Source organism: Lytechinus pictus, chromosome 8 (assembly GCF_037042905.1).
Source record: "Lytechinus pictus isolate F3 Inbred chromosome 8, Lp3.0, whole genome shotgun sequence".
Taxonomy (NCBI): domain Eukaryota; kingdom Metazoa; phylum Echinodermata; class Echinoidea; order Temnopleuroida; family Toxopneustidae; genus Lytechinus; species Lytechinus pictus.
Genome location: NC_087252.1, coordinates 20,988,829 through 21,012,079, shown reverse-complemented (window position 1 = coordinate 21,012,079; position 23,251 = coordinate 20,988,829). Strand labels below are relative to the sequence as shown.

The 23,251-nt window shown below is 37.3% G+C and overlaps 1 protein-coding gene across 2 annotated transcripts in view; it reads right to left on the bottom strand.

Moving 5' to 3' along the window:
• LOC129267034 (uncharacterized) overlaps positions 1 to 23,251 on the bottom strand; it is an 87,616-nt gene that overhangs the window by 51,415 nt on the left and 12,950 nt on the right. Inside the window, exons 1-10 of one of the 2 annotated variants that reach the window (XM_064103761.1) lie at positions 17,521 to 17,732; positions 9,846 to 10,003; positions 8,818 to 8,981; positions 6,840 to 6,930; positions 4,961 to 5,014; positions 4,041 to 4,102; positions 3,766 to 3,842; positions 2,606 to 2,688; positions 680 to 774; positions 216 to 333 (exon numbers count right to left, since the gene is read on the bottom strand). In XM_064103761.1, coding sequence (XP_063959831.1) covers positions 216 to 333; positions 680 to 774; positions 2,606 to 2,688; positions 3,766 to 3,842; positions 4,041 to 4,102; positions 4,961 to 5,014; positions 6,840 to 6,930; positions 8,818 to 8,981; positions 9,846 to 10,003; positions 17,521 to 17,659 — 1,041 coding nt within the window. In that variant the 5' untranslated portion in view covers positions 17,660 to 17,732. Of the gene's footprint in view, positions 1 to 215; positions 334 to 679; positions 775 to 2,605; positions 2,689 to 3,765; positions 3,843 to 4,040; positions 4,103 to 4,960; positions 5,015 to 6,839; positions 6,931 to 8,817; positions 8,982 to 9,845; positions 10,004 to 17,520; positions 17,733 to 23,251 lie in introns of those variants that run through there. The other variant, XM_064103760.1, reaches the window with a different exon arrangement.

Here is a 23,251-nt window from a genome sequence, read left to right as displayed (position 1 = left end):
TTTGTAAAGCAAAATTATTCCCTGTGGTTACAAATTAAATGCATGGGTGAAGAGTGGCAAATAATGAATTGATGCCTTGATGCAGAATGTTAGTGGCATCGTAGGATTCAACACACTGCCCTCTAATAACAAGCATCAGAGCTACTACACCATGCCACTTCCATCTATAAATCACCGGGCTAAGAAACTAAACATGCTCATGAGAGGTTTCTTACTTTTTGCCAATCAGGGCTGATTGTAATGGCGCGACGAGCATCCCACAATGCATCCCAAAAATCCTCCATGTGCAGCGACGTCTGACAGCGATTGCCATACAGGATGTGGTTGAATACACTGCAAAGAGGTATAGAGACAATGTAAAATAAAGGATTGATTGTGGGACAATGACACGTGATGTCATAATGCAATAATTAAAATACAAATAATGCACAGGTTGCAGTGTGTTAGTGGTGATGTAGCACACTCAAAGGGATTTACTATATTACAAAATGCACGCAACATGTCAAGTGCTTTTGTACAATATCTAGAATAACCTAAGATGCTCGCATAGCCACTAGCATTACGATCTGAACCCTGTGCATTATATGTTTTATAACATGAGTTCACAATATATGTAGAGGGGGGACAGTAAAAACTATGAGTCCTCTTAATTAATTTGGTATTCCTTGGGTCCACTTACCCTATAGCTAAAGCCTTTGTGTACATCTCATGCGCATTGCGGAATCTGTTGTTTGAGTAGAGATGATTTCCTCTGTCCTTTAAAACATTCATATCCTGTAAATGACAAAAGGGAAAACATCAAGATGAATAATAATAATAATCCCCTTTGACGTAACACTCATCACATCAGAGGGATATCTTTGAGCGTTTTACAGACATTATTACCCATCCTCAGATCCAGAAATGCCTGCTAGGTATACTACACAGACTTTCACATCCTACTGGGCACTGGCGGATCCAGGGGAGGGGGGCACAGCCGCCCCGTGCCCCCCCCCTTTTGAGAGCCATAATCAAAATTTGTAATGTAAATATACCGTTTTTACGCCAGTGTGCTCCCCCCTTTGAAAGTGAGGACCCTTTTTTTTTCACCGACGAAATGACCTTTAAATTTTAGGTGAAAACCTTTCATCGGGAAAATGTGCCCCCCCCCCCTTAGGAAAATCCTGAATCCGCCCCTGCTACAAGGTATCCATTTAACACCAGGGTGGAGAGTGGTGAAGTGTTGACTAATGCCTTGCCCAAGGGACACTAATCAGTGGTGGAATTCGAACACACAACCCTCTGGTAACAAAGCAAGAGTCAGAACTGCTACATCACGGCACTCCACAATGTTAAAGCCACTTTAACTAGCATACACCAAGAGGGCAGTTTCCCTAAGCTGTTTGAAAGTTAGGCCGCATGACTTTATGCACAAAGATGACCTATTTTTTTGTTGTATGATGACTCTTTTTTTTTTGGTCGAAGTGGGACTGAATTTCCAATAACTGAAAATTCTGACAAAGTTTGCGAAGAAAATTTGCCAGTTGAATAATTGATCATCCAGGCGTGTGATAAACTTTACCTCTTCATCCTTTTCACTGGTGGTGATGAAGGGTAACACATGAATGGGAGGTTCGCCGGTCAAAACTAAGTAGGTACATGTATGTGCAATGATAATCCGGCAGCTGGGCGACTTTGATCAAACAAACCAGGGCCCCGTGTTACGAAGAGTTGCGATCGATCAGATCAATCGCAACTATGGAAAGCCAGCAAAGTCAACATATAAAATTCATGTTTGTTCAAAAGATTTTCAAGATATGAATGTATATCCATGAATTCATTGATTTCTTGACAATTTGGTGTGTTCTTGTTTGCTTACAAAGGACATTTTGCACATTTCCTGTAGAAAAAATTATGGCACTGATGGATGTCCATAGAGTTACGATTGATTGGATCTATCGTAACTCTTTGTATTAAAGACGGGGCCCAGGTATCAATATCTGACTTGTTAAACATGTGGGGAAAGGGACCCCACATCTACCAAACTGAATGTCTGGCAGTACAGTGTACAACTCTGCCGCAGGTGGTCCCTACAAGATGCGGCACCCATAAGAGTGCCCCTTTTACGAACAAGTGCAACACCCCTAGCAGCCCCACCTGCATTACGCAGACGCACTGCCAGACGTTTAGGCCCATATCCTGAAGTCGGGTTTAATTTAAACTCTGGTCGTAAGTTATGATATAACTATTGACAGCCAATTATGGCATAATCACTAACAGTAGAGGTTCACATTATCAGCTCGTTTGACTCTCAAATCATTCTTAACTGTCTTTGAAGGATGAATTAGATAATAGTCTTCACCAATAAAGAATGAGGGAAGAGCACGATGAGCATAAGAAACATACGATGTGGACATGTTTGGCTTCCCATAATTTTAGCACGAGTTTAGACCAATGTTTTTGTTAAATCCGAGTTTAGAATACGGGCCATGTGGTGTAGGAAATGTTGGGTTCCTCCCCATATGCTCCAATACCAAAGATACTAGTACCTCGTCCGTTTGAACAAAAAGTCACCTCGCTGCTTGACTACATTGACTGCCCTATATCGTTCAAGATTAAACATTACCTTTTCATCCTTTTCACTCAATTTCATGAGAGAGGATAAAATTTCCTTTTTATGGACCACTGTATGGTGAACATATTGCCAATCTGAAATGAAAAAAAAAAAACAGAAAAGATAAGGAAACCATCAACATTTCCTGCCAAGAAAAATAATTTAAAGAGATTAAACACACTTATACAAGTACATGCAGGGGTTACATGTAGATATAATTTGGGGAATCCACAGTAATACAAGATGGAATTAAATTTTCAATGACAATGAAATTTAAACATTAAAATTTCTACATAAATTGCTTGATTGTGACCAAAGCCATTAGTACTATTCGTATCATGCTTGCTCAAATTGTGTTACGTGAGTAATCAAAGCATTTCAATGATTTCTCTATTTTTTTTTTTCTACTAATAAACAACATATATAATTTACAATGGTATTTTGGTACCATGACATTTGCTCTGGTGGTAATTGCTCTACTGTAAATTCCACACAATAATGGAATAACCAACTTCAACTCTGGATTTAGCACTATACCCTATCCTAAACCTAACCCTAAACCTAACATAAATTGATAAACAATATTGCAACTATAAACCTACATCTTAGACGAAATAATGCCCGGAGCAAATGCTGTGTCACCAATATTTTAGCTATCTACCATTACAAAGTATGCAAAAGAACAAGCGAGTTAAAGTGATTGGTTAACATTGGTTTGACTTTTTAAAAATCTGAGCTAGAAGGTCACACTTGTCACCTGTGTCTGTGATATGTTACAAAAATGAAGCCCAGAAAAAAATGCGTTCCAAAATAATTATTTAGTGCTTCAAAAATTGAAATATAAAGTGACCGAAAACACCATCTTAATTTCATCCCATACACTTATGTGTACTATTTAGGCGTCTATAAGACGCCATTTACAAAATGGGGTTTGCCTTGTAGTTTTAGCTTTTCATTCTCAATAATGGTTGTTTTCAGGGTTTATTAGTTCTAATACATGCACTTGTACACATGTTTCATCTTGGTTTGAGAATTTTTTAAATCGGCTGCTCACAAAGTTAAACAATACCTTTAATGTGCCTTTAATTACAATGTGAATCGCCATGGAATTGCCCAGGTATAAGACTTGCTATGAAGATGAATTTAAACATATGAAGATAGATTCTACTTACATTGCTTGATTGTGACCAAAGCCATTAGACGACTGACCCTACTCTCTTTCATTTTCTTTCTCGTCTTCAAGTTATCACTGAAAAAAAAGAAGAAAAAAAATTCTCATACACTGCTACAATATGAAGTGCTAAAACAAGATTTACCATACGAAGCAGATTACATGAGTACAAGAACCACCAGTTGTTACAAAATAGGGGGAAATATAATAAGGAGATGATTGAGGAAGAGGTAAGTTTAAAGAGAAGTTTTGAAGGAAATAAAGAAGACAACTTACTAAAATGTGACAAAATATTTATTGGTTTTTGCAACTTCCATGGCTACCTGAAGCTCATCAACCTGTGAAAACAAAGGACAAAAACTTATACATAGGTAAATAAGGTTTGTGAGAATTTACACAGAAGAATGCAAAACATTGACTATTCCACATAAGACAAACCATAACCTGAAATATTTAAAGCAAAATCAATCAGGGCCATTCTTGGCCATGTGTGTGACCAAAATTATGACAAATCTTGAATTTAATTAGTTATAAATCTAAAAATTTTAGATTTAGTAATTCGAAGGTTATATAACATTAACATGTTTTAGTCAGCTATCATTTGGAAATATTTTTTGCTGTCTCCAATATGTAGGTTCAAGGTCAGAGGTCAAAAGAAGTGGGTCACGTGTGTGACTTCACACAGAAGCATGATTTTGAAAGTTTATTTTCATCTTGAAATTCCTGTAAATTTCAAAATGAAATTAAACTTCAATAATCATCATAATTGGTTATAAATCTCTGAATTTTTTTATTTATAACTAATTAAAATCAAGATCTGTCATAGTTTCAGTCACATACGTGACCAGGAATGGCCCATCAAATCGACAGTCCGGAGCACAAAAATAAGCTTCATAATTTACTGGATTCATTTAAAAAAGTCGTTACAGATAAATAAGCAGACACAAATGTTATAATTATCAGTTACTTTGCAGAGTATATTGAGCATTTAATGGGAAAAGCATGATATCTGTAAATAATGGTAAGTAATAAGGATAAAGTCTTGATTTTTTTAACAATGGATTCATCCTCTTGTCCTTATGCAATTCATTATTTTTGACATAAAAATGGAGTCCAGATTAAGCATTAACAAAGTGTAGATTTTCAGGAAGTGTTGATCTGTTCAAATACTGTTTCAAGACAGTAAATATACTAACCTTCTCTACTTCCTCTAAGAGCCATGTCATTTGATCGTAATCTTCGTCTTTCATCTGTGCATAGAAAAACAAACAAGTTCATTCAATACAAGATACGCAAAAGTGTCTACATAATTACAGAATTAACCCAGTCTTTATTTCCACAATGTCTTTCTTTTTATCAATACATTCATCTATTTCACAACTCTGTACATCCACTACTATTACCAAAATATAAGAGCAAATAGTATCATTAATGGGAAAATTTAGACACACACCCCTCACAACACCTATTTACAAGAAACAGGAAACAACTTAAAAACCAAAACCAAAATTATCACTGAAGTGCATTTATTTGAAGATAAACATACAGAAAACACAGAATAGAAAGATTGAGAAAAGACTATTTAATGCATTTACATATTACATAATACAGGTAATAGTTCACGATTGGAGATGACCTCCTCACAACTGTGAGAAAACACAAAGTGGCTTGGTCATATCCAGAGCTGCCAACATTGGGAAGATAGAATCCAGTAGATTTCGCGGAGGTATGGTTTTGTGAGGGAGCGGCGGAACGTTGTCCCACGGATGGGAGTTTTGGGGAGCAAAAACACATTAAGAAAAAAAAAAACATTTGATTTTTTAAATAATTCATAAAAAAATGGATTCAACAAGAAAATACCTTTAATTGTCCAGAGGGGGAAGGGGCTGCAGTAGTGGTAAACATACATGGTAAATGAGCTTGCCTGGCCCTGCAAAGACTTATAAACTCTTTGTGGCCTGTTTAAAGTCTCTGAGGGATTCCTGTGAAAATTGTCACACAGTCCCATTCCGCTTGAAAACTATCTTTATATTTCGAAAAGTATTTTGTCGTCTTGGTCATGGATGACTCCATCTCCATGATCTCCATGGTCACTGACAATGCGATTGTAGTGTGGATGAATCAGGACAGGGCATGCTTCGCACAGGCACAGCTCAGCCAGCAAGCGCCAGGCTAGCTCACTCCCGAAAGAGAAAATGTTCGAATCCGATCAACCCAAGTGAAAGTAGGGGAAAAAATCTCCACTTTCCTTCTGTTCTTCAGGATTGTCAATAAAATTATTCCTGAAAGTAATCCACTTGTTAATCCCATGATTGATCCACAGTTTCAGCTCGAATAAGGCGCACACAAGCTTACGAAAAACGCCTCGCAGCGCTCGTGGACTTCCCTTCTCCTGGCGCGCGCGTGGAGGCCAGGCAGGGCCGGCTGCGCCGGGGAGCATGTGCATGGAGTGCCGCTGAAGTGTTCCCGGAAATAAATGACTTGTTAGACTAGTTTACCAGTCGTTCAGTAAAATTATCTTCATTTACATTGGAAATCAATGTACGATTACACAAAAACTGGTAAAAGCTACAGGGTAAAATGAAAATGTGATAAGGGGTTTCCACGTGGGTGTTAGGGAGTTGAACATGCTAGACTCGTAAAACAGTCGTTTGTATGAATTTTACAATTTAACAGCTAAAAATCCTGATTATCCGGGAGATTTTGGCATGGGGTCGGGAGAACGGGAGATTGGATCGCAATCCAGTATTCTCCCGCAGGATCCGGGAGACTTGGAAGCTCTGCATATCTCCCGACCATCTAGCCTTGCCAAAACATTATTACAAAGAGGGAGCCACAAATCGAGGCAGACTGCGCAAGAGACGGGAAGATAGCATACATGAGTGGACAGGAATGTGGTTCATAAAATCACAGAGAGCAGTGAGGACAGAAATGGATGGAGAAATGTGGTGACTACTGCTTCAGTGTACCCCCAACGTCATTATGTCATGGGATGGGAAAAGGTATACATATTGCTTTGCCCCCCCCCCCCCCCGAACAAATAATCTCGGCCAATCGCGATCGATGCATATTTACCGTTGAGAGCCTGGTGTGAATAAATTCTAATACTTTGTCGAGTTCATCCAGTCTGAAGAATACTTCTTTCTTCCGTTCAAGAGGGGCAGAACTGTTGAAAGGACATAAAAATAATAAAGAGGAACTGTGAGGTATATTCACAGCGCCATAACACAAAGCTTTATATCACTTGATCGTAGTGACGATTTTTAAAAATTGATTAGAATGATCGTGTAATCATGCAAATCCAGATCTGCCAAGTTGTATTTTGCATTTTCAGTATTCTTATCCCCCAAAATCAGTATTTTGACAAAAAAATCAGTATTTTTACCGTGTGAGATAAATTTTTTGTATTTTTCCCCAAAAAAGTGTATTTCATAATAAAATGCTTGGCACACTCGCCCATCACGGCGCTCAAGCTGCATGCAAGCTAAAATGTGCACTGCTCTTGCAGATGAAAAAAAAAAAAACATTGAAACTTGTGTATGTCTCACCCTGGTTTTTACAAAATGATTGAAAAAAAACAAGTTACCTGAAATTACATTGATTTAATAACCATATTTGTGTACGTTTTATGAAATAGAGACATATAGAGATGATTTTTCTCAATAAATTTCGATTTTGTATAAAAAAAAACGTACTGCCATATTTTGGTTGCAAAAACGTACTAAATACGGAAAAATCGTACTACTTGGCAGCTCTGCAAATCAACTGTACTATCAATCTCTACGCTTTGTGTTAATAACACCAGGGTCCCATAACACAAAGGTTAGCGATTAATCATGCTTGATTTCCATGATGAATTGTACATTGTAGTCAAAGCAATCAACCATAAAAGAATGTTGTACGATGATTGGTGAACTTTGTGTCACCCCCCCCCCCCCCGCCTGTCCCGTAAAACAAAGGTTAGCAACAAATTGCACTTGATTTTCACAATTAATTGTACATTGTAGTCAATGCAACCAATTGTTAAAAACAATGTTCTACGATCATTACTAAGCCTTGCGTTACGGGCCCCAGGGTCACGTAACACAAAGGTTAGCAATTAATTGCACGCTTGATTTTTACGATTGATTGTGCATTGTAGTCAATGCAATCAATCGTAGAAAAATGTTCTACGATCATTGCTAAGCTTTGTGTTACGGGCCCAGGTCTTTTCTTCAGCTAACTTCTGGGGAGTGGTTCTTGAAACAACTTGTCAGACATTTCATCGGATAAGATCTGTTTTATCCAACAGTTACCATGGTAACAGTACCTCACAGCCAATCAGAATCAAGGAAAGTTTTCAGATCTGACAACTTGTCAGACAAATATGTTGAAGGAACACTCCCCAGATGAGTCGAAGTCTGATTTAATTTTGGACAAAATGATCGTAGAACATTTTTCTACGATTGATTCCATTATCTACAATGTACAATCAATCGTGAAAATCAAGCGTACAATCAATCGCTAACCTTTGTGTTACGGGACCCAGAAGAGACAAGAGGAGATAGATGAAAGAAAAAGAGGGGAAAGGAGAGTAAGAGAGAGGAAAGGAGAGGAAAGGAGAGCGAGAGAGAGGAAAGTAGAGCGATGAGAGAGGAACAGAGAATGAGAGAAGAAAGGAGAGTGAGAGAGAGGAACAGAGAATAAGCGGGAGGAAAGGAGAGTGAGAAAGAGGAACAGAGGTGGAAATAAAAGCAAGAAAGATAAGGAGTTTGGGTTCAAGGATAATAAGAGAGGGTTAAGAAGAAGGAAGAGGAAGGAAAAAAAAGAGAAAGAATGAAAGAAAATAAGGTAAAAGGCAGCAATGATAGGGAGAAGCTATTGTATTGTGGGATTCCAGTTGATTTGAAAAGTTCCCCAAATTACAATTGAACAGTGATCTTGTTCCTAATCTATAAGATCTCCTTGTTATTTTTGCCATCCATTTTTGCCTATTGTAGCTTCTTCTGCTTATAAGAACTTGAGCTTTGGCCTGAATATTTGTACGCAATTACTATTTTATCGATACACTTACTCATCTATGATAAGGTCTAGTTTCCTCATCCACTGTTGCCATTTTGGGGCGAGGGTGCTTCTGTTGTAGAGCAGCGGGGCAAAGAGGACGATGCGGAGGTTGGTCTCGTGCATCCTCCGGGCCTCTCGCAGGTGCTTGTTCCATATCTCCACCACGTCTCTGGCCTGGGGATGGGGGCAGAATAAGCAGAAATAGATGAATGATCACTGCACAATGTACAGTAATTGTGATTGTTGTGAATATTTGCAGGACTAAAAATATCAAAGTCCACTATTAGTTATATATCTTGCAGGTGCCTATTCCATACCTCCGCCATGTCTTTAGCCTGTGGACAGGGCAGAATGAGTAGAAATACATGGATGGTCACTGCAAGATTTATAAGAACTTTACACTTGTACAGAAATTATTGTGAACATTTGCATGAATGAAAGATAACAAAGTCCACTATCAGTCGTATCTCTTTAGCCTGGGGATAGGGTAGAATGGGCAGAAACATGTACAAGATTGCTGCACGATTTTAACAGTAATGGCACTACTGACGCAGTCACATTTTGCCTTCGATTGCCGTAAGGCGAGTCGAAAACAACCGTTCTTATAATTTCTGTACCAGCTTCCCGAATGTGGTTCATACAGAAATCTTTAAAAAACAGCCCTTTTCGACCCACCGGGCTGACACCGTAGGGGAATGTGACTAGAGCATAAAGAAATTCATGGATCTCCCCTAGAATGCAATGTTAATTACTTTATCCCATACAATTCTCCTTGATGTTAAGATCTTCTGACTCCAAAATGACTGCTACACCAAAATATGAAAACAAGTTGAGCGCCTCTGGCTGTCTCACCTGCATCACCACCGCCGTCGGAAAAGCGGCGCCTATGCAGGTGAGACAAAAACATTGGGGAATTGCAGATGATGGACCTTCCTTGAGGAATCAATCGCCACAAATCACATTCGCCAATTGCCATATTTCAAATGTTCAGTACGTTGCACTTAAAACCCATTGTTTGAAACCGCATTCTGAACTCACCTCGCACGTTGCATGATATCGTCCGCACTTGCAAGACTTGAGCTTTGGTTTGATGTCTGGATGGGAGTAAGCAGCAAGCTCCTTCTCCGTCTTCGCTTTCTCTCGCTGCATCGCTTGCTTCTTCTCTCGTTCCTTCTTCTCTTCATCTTCCTTTAAAGCTGTTATGGTAAAAACATAAAGAAAAAATAATTAATAAATTTGTCTTCTTGGCAACAGTACATCAAATCAAAGCACTGTAATATACATAAAGGCCCGAATTCACAAAGGTGGTTTTGAAAACCCACGGTTGAATCCATGGTTTATGCAGATTTCCTGTATAAATTACGCTTAATTTAGCGCGTATCTGGCGCATGTATACAAAATGTCCAATGCTGATGCGCGCTTATGTCACAGTGCGCCAAATTGACGCCTGTTACCATGGTTAGACATGCTATTTTATTCATGAGTCCACTGTTTGAAGAGTGGACTCATGAATAAAATAGCGTATCTCAGGGACATGAGATATTTCAATTTTAATGAACACCCTGAAATTGCATGTCCTTTTGCGTAATGTCAGTTACAGACACATTTTTGCTTGCTGATTCGTAAAAAAATGTGGTTACATAGGAAAACTTAGTATCAGAGTATACAGCAAGGTTCACTTTATTAACTCTATCAAAAGCAAACTCCCATCATTTGTTGTTTTAGAGATACACACAATGAAAGGTGTGAAAACATTGTGCCGTGTAATGTCAGTTACCGTGAAAATGCCCATATGAGGCATCAGAGGCTAAGAGAGGCCTTTTTCAGGAAGATTAGAATAGTATTTAACTACTGTAAATTTGTTGACCTCAAATGACCTTTGACCTTTGCCTAATGGCCTGATATTTCATTCACCTATTTACCGATACTTGATGACATTAATGTGAGTTTTATGTAATGGGGACTTATATTTTCAAAAGCATCTTTAAAATTCAAAATCACAACCTTGGTTAAGGTTTCGATGTTTATTGATACTACAATATGGTCAAAGTTCATGGATCCTAAAATAACCTTTGAACTTGATCATATGACCTGAAACTCATGCAAAAAACGATCAGTTATAATTGATTACCCTTCTGTCCAAGTTTCATGGAAAAGGTCCGATTATTATTCTTCTACTCAATCCTTCGCCACGATGAACCTCTTCCACATCAAGGTCCATATAATGTACTTTGAAAGTTATGATGAAATTTCAAGAACTTAACCTTGGTTTAGATTTCAATATTGATGAACCCGGCAGGATTATTTCCTTGAATGCATGAGCGCTGAGAGGCAGCTCGAGCTAAAGCCGGGGTAATAATAATAATAACAACGCGCCTCGGAATAGAATATTTCTAGATAGATGGCGCTATATAAATGCCTATTATTATTATTATGATGCCGCAGCTACCATCAGAAAAGCAGTGAGTGCCTACATGTGATTGTACATGTATGTCTCACTTCTGCCATGCAGAATGTTTTTAATGTTCTCAAACTTGAAAACCTATACATGCCCGGGCATAGAATATACTAGTACATGTAGGTAATGAAGATGATTGAATGGTTATTTTTTTCAATCACAAGCAATTGCACAGAAATCTCTTTGACGTGGGTGAAATTTGACTAAGAAGCTGTTATTGTATTCTGGATGGAATTAATGTTTCAAGTTCAATTATTCAACTGTAAGGTTTACTTTAATATCGAAAGTCAACATGTACTTTACGTTCTCATTCATCACATTCACACTCCTAGATGTACATTAAGGCCTACATGCTCGGCCCAAGAGAATGTGTTCATCAAACATGTGACGTCAAGAGATCTCTGTGTGCAAGCTCATAGAATCTATCATACTGTTCAACCATAACACCCTGTAACACTCTCCATTGTGTGTACAAGTTAGTATGCAAAGCCAAGGTCTACAGTATATCATAAATGAATATTTTAGGCAAACAATGGGAATCAAAGGTTTGTGGTTACAGGTTAATATTTTTCAGATTGTGTACACAGATCGGACTATGGACTGAGTGAATTGATAAGCCTTGTACTATAAAACACTGATCAAGTAATAATGCAACAGCACCTGCATGTAATATACCATAAACTTACATCAATAGTTGACCTGGGGTGGTATTCTGAACACATAATATCTTTTATCATATATCATTGAGATAGAAGATGCTAGAATCATTGCCAATCGGTATTCTGAAAATCTTCTCAGTGTTTTCTTATTCTCACCTTCCATACACTCGTTCTTTTTTTTTTAGATGTTACCAATCAAAGTATGCTTTATATTGGCAGTTTAACCAAAGAAAGCGTTCCTCATGGCAATAGAATATTATGCGCACTGCGTGTATATGAATTACTGGCGTACTTACATAATTGCACGAAATTCAGAATCCCACATGCACATACGAGCACGCCTTGGTATTATATGCGCGAGTTATAAATTTACTTGCTCAGCAAAAGTTGTCAAGCAAGAAAAGATAACGTTTTTAGAATACCAATTTGCGATGGTGACATGGATAAGAACATATTTGAGATGAGAACGTTTCCAGAATATTTACCGCCGTAACCACCCCTGTGCTGTGTTGCATAAAAGTTGCCATTGTGGTAACTTTGCCATCCAATGGTAACTTGCATGGAATCCTTGATTCTGATTGGCTGTTGATCAGCATTACCATGGTAGTTACCATTGGATGGCAAAGTTGCCATAATAGTATACTTTTATGCATCAGGGCCCCAGGACTCTAAAACAAAATGTATGGTAAATTGCCACTTGATCTAGAATAGTGAAGAAAACTTTAATACTACAAAAGATATGCTATTACAGTTATCCCTTTATTTATAGGCAAGGTTGTCACATCTTCAACAAATCTAAACCCATTTTTCTGTGCTTAGTTTTGACTTAAATACAATTTTCACACCCTTCTCGTTCATGCGTGAACTGGGAATGATTTATAGTAACTTGTCAATGCAATCAATCGTTTAAAAAAATGTTCTACGATGATGCTAAGCTTCGTGGTAAGGGCCCCTGACTTCCTTCTTGGTGGGATGCACTGTAAAATATGTACAGTGCACAGGCAAATACTGTACTATTGGGAAAGTATGCCTAGGAAACTATTCAAACTGAACAATACAAATTATGCCCGTCACAGCTGGCTACACATTCATGAATTCCACTGGGAATGTTTCATTTTCATTTTCACACAACATAAATTTTTCACAACAATTGGTCATTTATACCACTCCTAACATTTGCATTGCTGAAAAGCAATTGCACTTCAATGCAGTACCCTTTTCTTATTATACACAATGTTCAGAATTCCTTTCTATTGTTGTCTAAACACTACTGATATTGCACAGGTCTGGGGAAGTTCCATAAATCTCTTTGTACATGATTGGCTGGCTCCTCCAATGCGCCTTTGAATGTCTTTGACAGATACATGGCGCTATACAAATGCTGTGCATCATCATCATCATCATCATGTAAGTTGAGACTTTAAAGGTAAATGCTAGTTTTGGTAACGATATCAAAATGAGTTCGTACAGAATCCAATGAAATGACCACCAAAGTGTCTGTTTGTATAAATAAAACGCATGTGCCAAAGGATTCTGGAAGAAATTGTGTAATTGCTGAGAAATCAGCAAATAAGCACAAGATTCGGGTAGAGCGTCGGGCCCGACAATAATTATACACTGTCCCATGTGCGCTTATCTGTGTTGGGGAAGTTCAGTCTGAACATTTTTCAGCGTAGATTTTAAGATTTCACAAAGTTCAGTTTATGTAACTGTACCAGATCTAGATCCTCGATGATATACTGACAATTAAGCCTGGTTTTACAGACTTCCTCATGAAATCAGTGTTTACTGCAACTACTGGAATTTCTCTTTAAGAGCGACATTCAAAACGTCATACATACATACCGTGTAAGTAAAAACAAACTTGACACCCCACAAATCCCCCCAAAAATGTCATGAATGCAGAATCATTATATGGCTGGAAAGAATATCTTCTCCCAAATAATTATATACCATATTCATGTTGTATGTCTTCACGCTTGGATGATCAGGAGGTATTCTTTTCGTGATGTGAATGTTGATTCGCGCCAAAGTTAGACATGACTGCAATGAATGAATCCGGATGTCAATAATGTCATAATCCTATTCGGGTTGCATTAAAATCCATTTCAAAACACTTTTTCAGCAATTTACATTTTAATTGTTTAATAAAGACTTTTTAGTACCAGTTCTCAAGTTAATTTCAGTGAAAAGGGATTTTCAAATATGTTTACAAACTCATGGAGGATTATGACACCATTGGATCTGGATTCATTTATTGCAGTCAAGCCTTACTTTGGTGCAAATCAAAATTTACATCACTGCAAAGAATGCCTACTGAACATCCAAGCATGAAGACATACCACATAAATAGGGTATCAAATTATTTGGGAGAAGATACTCTTTCCAGCCTTATGCATTCATTTCATACTTTTTTCTTAAACTTGGGATTTCTGAGGAGTCAATTTTTTTTTACTCATGCAGTACATGTAGTAGGGGACTGAGGGACCCCCTCTTAAAGAGTACAGAGATTAAAATACTGATGTCGCATAAGGAATTTCATCATTTTAATGCAAATCAAATGTAATTAATTTTTCTGCTATTTTTACAATAAAATTTTTGTCAGGGTGAACTTCCCCTTTAAAGGGAATATGTACATGTATGTTGTACCGTACCAGTAAAACTGGGATACACATCAATCAATATTGCACCAAAATCAGTGATATGATGCATTGAAAACGAACATGAACCTACCGGTACTGAAAGTTAAATTAGGAATTTCAGTACTTTTTCATTTCATTATCAACATGTTTATGTATTGGCTAAAATATAAAAGACATCATGGTTTTATATTTTGCCAGATGTGCACAGTGGGTGAATGGGGAATGGGAAAAGATATGCATTATGATATTTGTCAGTGGTTTTCACTGACAACTGTTAAGATTTAAGATACTGAAAAAAGAAAGAAAATTTAAACAAAATAAAGACATGCTAGCAATAAAATAGTCAGTGGTTTTAACTGACACAGTAACTGAAATGCTTTAAAGGTAGTTGTCAGAGTGGAAAGAAATGACATACATGTACATGTAGTTGATTTCTCTCAATTTACCCAACAAAGAGCCAATTAAAGAAAATTTAAAGGGAATACGTGGACCCTTATTAACATGCAGGTACCTAAAAGGGAAAGGTATAATACAAGGATAATTAATTCTTTGTCAGGAGAGTGGATGGGGAGGCAAACAGAGAAGGCTACAGAGAGTGAGAGCTAACTGTCAAGGCTGTTTTCTTTATAATAAACTTGTTTTCTTAAACATGTACTAGGGCTGTACTGTACATCAAAGGAAACAATTTCATCAATTAGGCCTATACAAAGGATAATGATCAGTTGGGGATCATACTTAAAAATCTCAGTACAATAGAGATTTGTTTTTCCATGTTATGTGAGATTTGACACAAGTCTACAATGTTAGATAAACTAGTAACCATTATAAATTTTCAATTGGCTTACTTCACCTTTAAGTCAGATCTCTATTTATACTGTATTTATAAGCAGTAAAAACCCCTACTACCTGTATATAGTATTTATTAGCCCTTAATAATAAATGTATTTTCAATGAGCTTAGTCTGCTTTTAAGTGAGATTTCAAGGAATTGTAAAATAGGTTTAAAAAAAATCCCTAGACTAGTGATAATACTGCTTTTACACCTTGTTAAAATCTCACTTGAGAGCAGACTATTAAAGTTACATGTATATAATTGAAAATTCACTACAAAGGGTTGCTATTTCATCTAAAATTGCTGGTATGTTTCTGCACTTACAGTACGTTACTATGAACTTGCTCTTTAAAGCTTTGATTTTTTTTAATTTGAGCAGAGATTGGATCCTATAAAGCACAGAATAGATTTGGGTCACTGTCCCTGCTGTTCTCGCCTATAATTGACTAATTTCTTTTGTTTTAAACTAGTACATGTATGTATGCTAAGATATAATTGGGAGCATTTTTTGTTCTTTGGGGCCATCTATTGCTGGAAAATACAACAGAATTCTTGTTTTTCATTTTTCAAAAATAAAATAAGGAAATAATTTTATCCTTGAGCCGAGGTAAATAGGGGAGGATTGCATAACTTCTGAAGGTTTCCATGGCTGATGTTAGTGTAGACTTTTCAGTCCACCATGTACTGAATGAGTGTGCTACAGAAAGTAACATTCATTAACTTCATGTGCATAGTTCTAAGGGGTGTTCTGGAAAATTAAGGGACAAGTCCACCCCAACAAAAAGTTGATTTGAATAAAAAGAAAAAAAATCCAACAAGCATAAAACTGAAAATTTCATCAAAATCGGATGTAATATAAGAAAGTTATGACAATTTAAATTTTCGCTTAATTTAAAAAAAAAGTCATATGCATATCCCGGTCGGTATGCAAATGAGGGAACTGATGACATCACTCACTCACTATTTCTTTTGTATTTTATTATATGAAATATTCTAATTTTCTCCTCGTCGTCCTGTGAAACAAAGTTTTATTTCTCCCTGAACATATAGAGAAATAATTGAATTGTATGGTGATGTAAATGAAATATCAAAATTTATTTGCCTTTGAAGAAAATTGGCATGGGAAGCTTAGTTTCCTTTATTCTGGGACGCACTGTACAGTGCATCCTACAAAAAGGAAACCGGGAATTCCTGTGATTTTTTTTCAACATACCCAAAATATTCATACTTCACTTTAATATAAACCATCATGAAATATTCAACATTCCTCTTCATTTTGATACCAAATGTGATATACGCATTCATGAGCGAGATGACTTAAAAGTTAAAGTTAAAATCAAGTTTGCGCAGAAAAATGGGTTGGAGTTTAATGGCTCATTAGTGCATCTTTTATTTTCTTTCAGTTTCACTTATCTTTAAATGCGAGCGGACAGAGAATCAGATGCTAATTTCTGCCCAAATCATTTCTGGTATGCATGCATCAGAATTTGTTTTTACCCTGCAATGCATGATCAATTCAGCAAGTATTTAGTTAATAATTTGAATTAAAATTTTGCACCTATTTTAAAGCACGATTCTTTTTAGACCAAAAGCTTCAGTCTCTGTATTTTGGTTGTTCCGCTGAACTACGTTGGCTCCACTCAAAAATGTCAGAAATTGTTGAATAAATCCCCAGAAACGACAGTTATTCCTGTCTAGATTCTTTTTCGTTTTTTATGAATGACAATTACAATCAGTGATCACCCACAATTTAATTTGATGGGTCATACAACATTCATTATCATTGTACATGATGTATGTAGATTAGGTCATAGGTGCTAACTTTTATTTCAAATGATTAATTAAAAAAAAATCAATTTTCACCATGCTCACTGAGTCCACGATCTTGAACTCAGCTCTGCGGGGAGCGGAGCGGCGATATACCGAGACGGACAAGGCCAAGGCCCACGGCCACCCCAGGCCATGCGAAGTGGGCCGGGGATGATCGCGATGACGCGTGACCTGCATCTCCCCTGCCCCTACCACCCTCGCCCCCTCCAGTTCCGGGCGCACGTACCTGTGCCATACGGTACCGGCTGCACTAGCGCAACCACACGACAATGTCAATGCAAAAAAATTAGTACCTTGTTTGATGTATTCTCCTGAACACCTAATAACAGTCCCGTTCGGTCCTCTTCTGTAAATCCCAGCCCGAAATCCTCGTCCACCAGTTAAAAGGTGTTCTGGATTGATAACTGTCTCCCCTTCGAATAAATCTGCCATTTTTTGCGAAGGATAGATCGTCAGTCCGCACTACACATCAGGACAATCGCACACATCACATCACTTCAAATGCAAATGCGCATGCGCAGAGTGCTAGTACTAGTATTGCGAAACGTAAACCCGGATAGGGGAATCCCCGTTAGATATATTACGTTGGAGTAATTCAATTCAATTCTATTCAATCATGCGTGACCCAAACTGATAATATAATAAACAACTCAAAATACAATTATAATTGAAATATACTGAGTCAGTCAGTTCCTCCATCAACAAGAAATGTGGCAATATCTTGTTTCAATTCATTTAAAACGTTATATATATGAAATTTAATCCTAGTCTCCTTTATATATGTATGTAATTTTTTAATTAAAGGTCATCAAGTCCCGGGGGGCCACTTACATTGACAAGTGGATACCATGCGCGACCAAAAAAACATGTAAAAAGGATGTCTTTTTCAAGATAGGGCACGTTACATACGTAACGTGATAAAGGTGTCAAAAACACTAAAATAATGAAAAAAGGGTATCTATTTTCATCAGGAAAGCTACGTATTTAGGGTCAAATTTGCGAGGGTGTAAAAATTAGGACTAAAATGTTTTATAACGGATGTACTTTTGCACCAAGAGTCAACACTACGTGTTTAGAGTATGATTTGCGCTAGATGTGGGAGGTGGGGCTGTACTACATTTAAACCCAATGATGTAGGTGAAGGTAAAACCGACGACCGGCGTCCGTCACATAACAATAAAAATATCGCTGTACTTGTTTAGGGGGTCAATTCAGGAAATTTGCCATGCAAGAATATCGTTTTGTTTCCAATACTTGTTAAGGGTAGGGTTTCACACGCCAATACTTGTTAAGGGGTGCATTTTCAGAAAATAGAAAATACGTGTTTAGGGTGCTTTTCGAGACCCCATGGTCGCGCATGGTATCCTCTCGTCAATGGAAGTGCCCCCCCCCCCCCCGGTCAAGTCCATCTCAGAATTATTGATATATATATCTATATATATATATATGTCATTGTTCAAAACCCACCTTCACCCGACAAAGGAAATTACAATTGGTATGGTGTCGAAAATCTGTCTATCTGACGGTCAATTGGATCGGGGTCGCCCTAGCCACTAACCCGTCTCTGTGGTCTAGTGGTTAAGGCACCGGCGTTCAAAGCTGGGGGCCCGGGTTCAATTCCCGGCAGGGACATTTTTTCGGCATCACCAATTTTTCCAAAAAGGGTAGATAGCTCTGGGGAACCTTGATTTAAGCTACGCCTACCATTGTTCTCTTCATCCATTTCTTTCACACAATATATATATATGTATAAAGAACTATACAATATTTCATTATTTACAGATTTTACAATTAAGGACCCCCTTGAATGAAACACAAAAAGATTCTACATGTTCATAAAGTAATTATCAATTTGCTCAGCAAAGTTTCTTTTCAATGCAAAAGCGATCTAATCATGATGAAATCTCTTCAATTGTTATGGCCATTCTAAGATTTTTTTTTTTGGGGGGGGTGCAAGAGAAACATGTACAGTTGTACACTATGTTGTATAAATTGTATGAACATGTACAGTTGTACACTATATTACATATATTTTTTTTCTGACAAAGTATTAAGACCCGGGGGGGGGGGCACTCAGTATATAATGCATAGTGGGTATGTGCCGCGGAGGGGACCCCCATTTTTACACTCAAATTTCCGTTCCAAGGCATAGCATTTTTGTCTTATTGAGAAAAAGAACAAAGAAAGCCGCTCCAAGGCATAGCATTTCCTTCTTATCGAGAAAAAAGAAGAAAGAAATCAGCTCCAAAGCTACGCATATTTTTCGTTACGCCGTTCCGGTCGCATTGATCTGCTACAATTTTGGTGAAAAGCGGCCCTAGAGCGCTTTTCGACCATCGCCTAAGCGCGAGCGCACCCGGCGGAGGCCGCGCTAGCTGCGTCATGCACGATTGCCCGTTCCATAGGGATGCATACGCACTCACAGAGATACGGAGATCCGTTCCGAGGACCCCCGTTTTCACAAACATTTGTAGTTCCGAAGCCCGTTCCAAGGACCCTCCTTTTTACAATAATCTCGCTCCAAGGCCCCCGTTTTTTGCCTCGCCCGCGGCACACCCCTACCACTTTTTTGGTCGAGTGCCCCCCCCCCCCCCGGGATTAAGACAACGTATGAGTAATCTTAAAGTCTATGACCAAATTCAAACCATGGTCTATTTTGTTTTGTTTTTTAATTATAAATTTGTAACATTTTATAATCTATCATTCATTTTATCTATTCATTATCATTACTTTTTTGGGGGGGTTGTTTGGGATATAAATTTTTTTTTTGAGAACTATGTATTGTAGGATGTTTGAAATGTTTTCTATTTGTACAGCAGGGTTCAGAGCTTGAATGACACTAACCTGCTTTTTATCAAGACATGAATACAGTGTTAAAGGATAAATACAGTGTAAGTTAATTGTCACTTTGAACAGAAATACAGCCGATCAGACTTTTTTATATCAAAGTTTAAACTTTTGTAGGTTTATACATTTGACATTCCAGAATGGAACCGCCACTACTTTTGCTAAATTGAGTTTTATGAAAATATGACTGAAATCTAAATGAATCAAAGTTGTATTATTTTAAAGGGATGGTCCAGGCTGAAAATATTTATATCTAAATAAATAAGAGTAAAATTCACAGAGCAAAATGCTGAAAATTCCATCAAAATCAGATAACAAATAACGAAGTTATTGAATTAAAAAATTTATCAATATTTTGTGAAAACAGTTATATGCACATCGTCATGAATATTCATCAGGTGGGCTGATGATGTCACATCCCCACTTTCCTTTGTCTTATGTTATTACATGAAATCTTAAATGTTTCATTTGTTCATACATGTGTAAATGATGTGTCTCCATTATGATGAATTAAGTTGCGGCAATAAATAACTAATGCACTTAATAAGTTGTCAATCCAATTGTTTGAGTTCTTGGTAGAAAAATTTTGAATAAACCTAATTTCATATAATAAAATACAAAAGAACAAGTTCAGCCCAAGAATCAGCCCACCTAATGAATATTCATAAAGACATACCTAGAACTGTTTCACCGGAATAATGCAAATCTTTAAAATTCAATAACTTATTTGTTATCCGATTTTGATCAAATTTTTGGCATTTTGCTCTGTGAATTTTACTCTATTTATTGAGATGGATACTTCCAGCCTGGACCATCCCTTTAAGGAAGACAGAGACAGAAAGGTCTTGATAAAACACAGGGATTTTATGCAATGATCCTTGTACTTTATGAAAATAAAGCTAGCTTAATGGAGAAAACAGCCTTCAATTTGCATAATATACAACTTTTGCCTAAAATGGCACTAAATATTACACAAAGGAATGCAGCAAAGTACAAATAAAAATCATGGACCCAAGTTCTGCACTTCTTTATTTTGTTCAGAATATCAAAGTTATACATTAAAAATATACATTAAAACCCCCCCCTATCACATCATTATCAATTATCATCATGAATTGCTTCAGATAGCATTTTTCTCTCTGACTCTTGCACCTTGATGACACTACTTCTTTCCACTTCTTTTTGTCTTAAGCTTTCTCCTTGTTCAGACCGACCTTACTGCTTTCCTTCTCCAACATATCTTTCCAAAGTAATCTTTGGTCTTCATTTCCTCTTGTGCCATCCACTTTCCAAATCATATGCTCTTTTCAAAGATTTATAGGCCCGTATTCTGAACTAGGGTTTAAATCGAACTCTGGTTTAAAGTTGTGGTTTAACTATGAGAGCCAATCGGGGCACAAATCCCTAACAGTACACATTCAATATATTAACTCATATGACACCCAAATTGTTCCTAATTGTCGGGGAATGATAACTGAAGTATTTTTTTCATTATGAAAGCAAAAGGAAACAAAATAGTAAACATAAGAAATATACAATATGAACAGAATTTTTGAACTTTTGGCTCCCCATAATTTTAGCACAGAGTTAGACCTGGGTCTAAGTTAAACCTGACTTCAGAATACGGGCCCATAGTCTTTCCTCCTCAACACATGACCCATCCTTCTCAAACCACTTCTCATTACCACTTCCACAACAGTTTCTTCCAAGCCCACCCTTTCAATGAGCTCACTTGTAGTTTTGCTATCAGATACTTTAACACCCCACATTCTTTGTATCATGGCCTTTCTTTTCTCCTGAAGATGTATACATTCTTGTATATTGTCTTCTTCAGCACTTCTAGTTGAACAGATGTCTTTGGTCGAAACAGATGCGACTGAGGTAGACGCATCTCTAATCTAAACTATCTTACTCTCTCTTGTAAAGGATCTGTTGCAAAAGGAGTCCTTTTCAAACACATTTATACCCAAATGCAAGCTTCTGATTGGTTCAAAAATCAAGTTGCATTTGATTTTTTATTTGTGATTGACCGCATTTTTGTGTTTCTGCATTGGACCCTTCATTTGGAAGATACATACATGTATTTCATTGAAATTTTTCGCAATTATTCAAAGCATTCTCATACCGACTGCGGTGAACAAATTAGGTGAGTATGAAGTTAGAACTCTCTTGCATATTGTGTCTTCCTGAAATTTTCTTGAGTAAACAACCAGACTATGGCAATATGTACCTGCTTGGACGGTAGCCACTTGTTCCATTCGACAGTTTGTAACTTTGTATTAACAACTTTGTAATAACCTGAGAGTCTTGGTCTACTTACCATCTTACATAATTTTATCTTGGGCCACTCTCCAAGTTGGCTGACAAAATACTTTTTTGAAATAGTGCTCCACAGCCTCATTACAACTACCAAAAAAAAGGAACTCTGAATAAACTTACAAGGAATTCTGAATCTGTTGAATGCTAATGTCAGCTTCTTCACATAAATGGAGTCTCCACGCAGACATCTCAAGGTTTACATTCATTTGGTCCACAAGCAGTTGGTCTACCTCTCACATAGTCTTATATATTACCACATGGGATAACCTATTTGGTCTACAAGCAATTTGGTCTTATTGCCATTTGGCCTAGATTAAACTGGTCTAATACCCACTTAGTCTAATTTTCATTTGTCTAATTCCTAGTTGGTCAAATTTCCACATTGACTACTTATCATTTTTCACTTTGTGAAATAAAATTTTTGCTCATAAACAGTTCATTTAATTATACAAACTATGGTGTTAGACCGATTGGATTACAGTAATAGACAAAAGGGGGTAAAGCCTAACTGAAAATAAGACAAACTGAAAAATGGGCTACATGGCAATTGGACAATTGGTTACCGTAGTGTTATTATTTGTTTAGCATCACCTGTGCCTGGACTTCAGGCGAAAAGCGAACTGAAGCACTATGACCCGCAGGTCTCTCCTCCGAATATAACTGAATCCAATTGAAACCAGTTGGATTTCCAACTGGTTTCAATTGGTTTCAACTGGTTTCAATTGGTCTTAACTGGAATGTAACAATTTCCAATTGAAACCAATTGGAACCAGTTGGGCAAAACTGGTAATCCTAACTGGAACCAGTTGAGTAACTGGAAATGACTTCCAACTGGAAATGATTTCTAACTGGAACCAG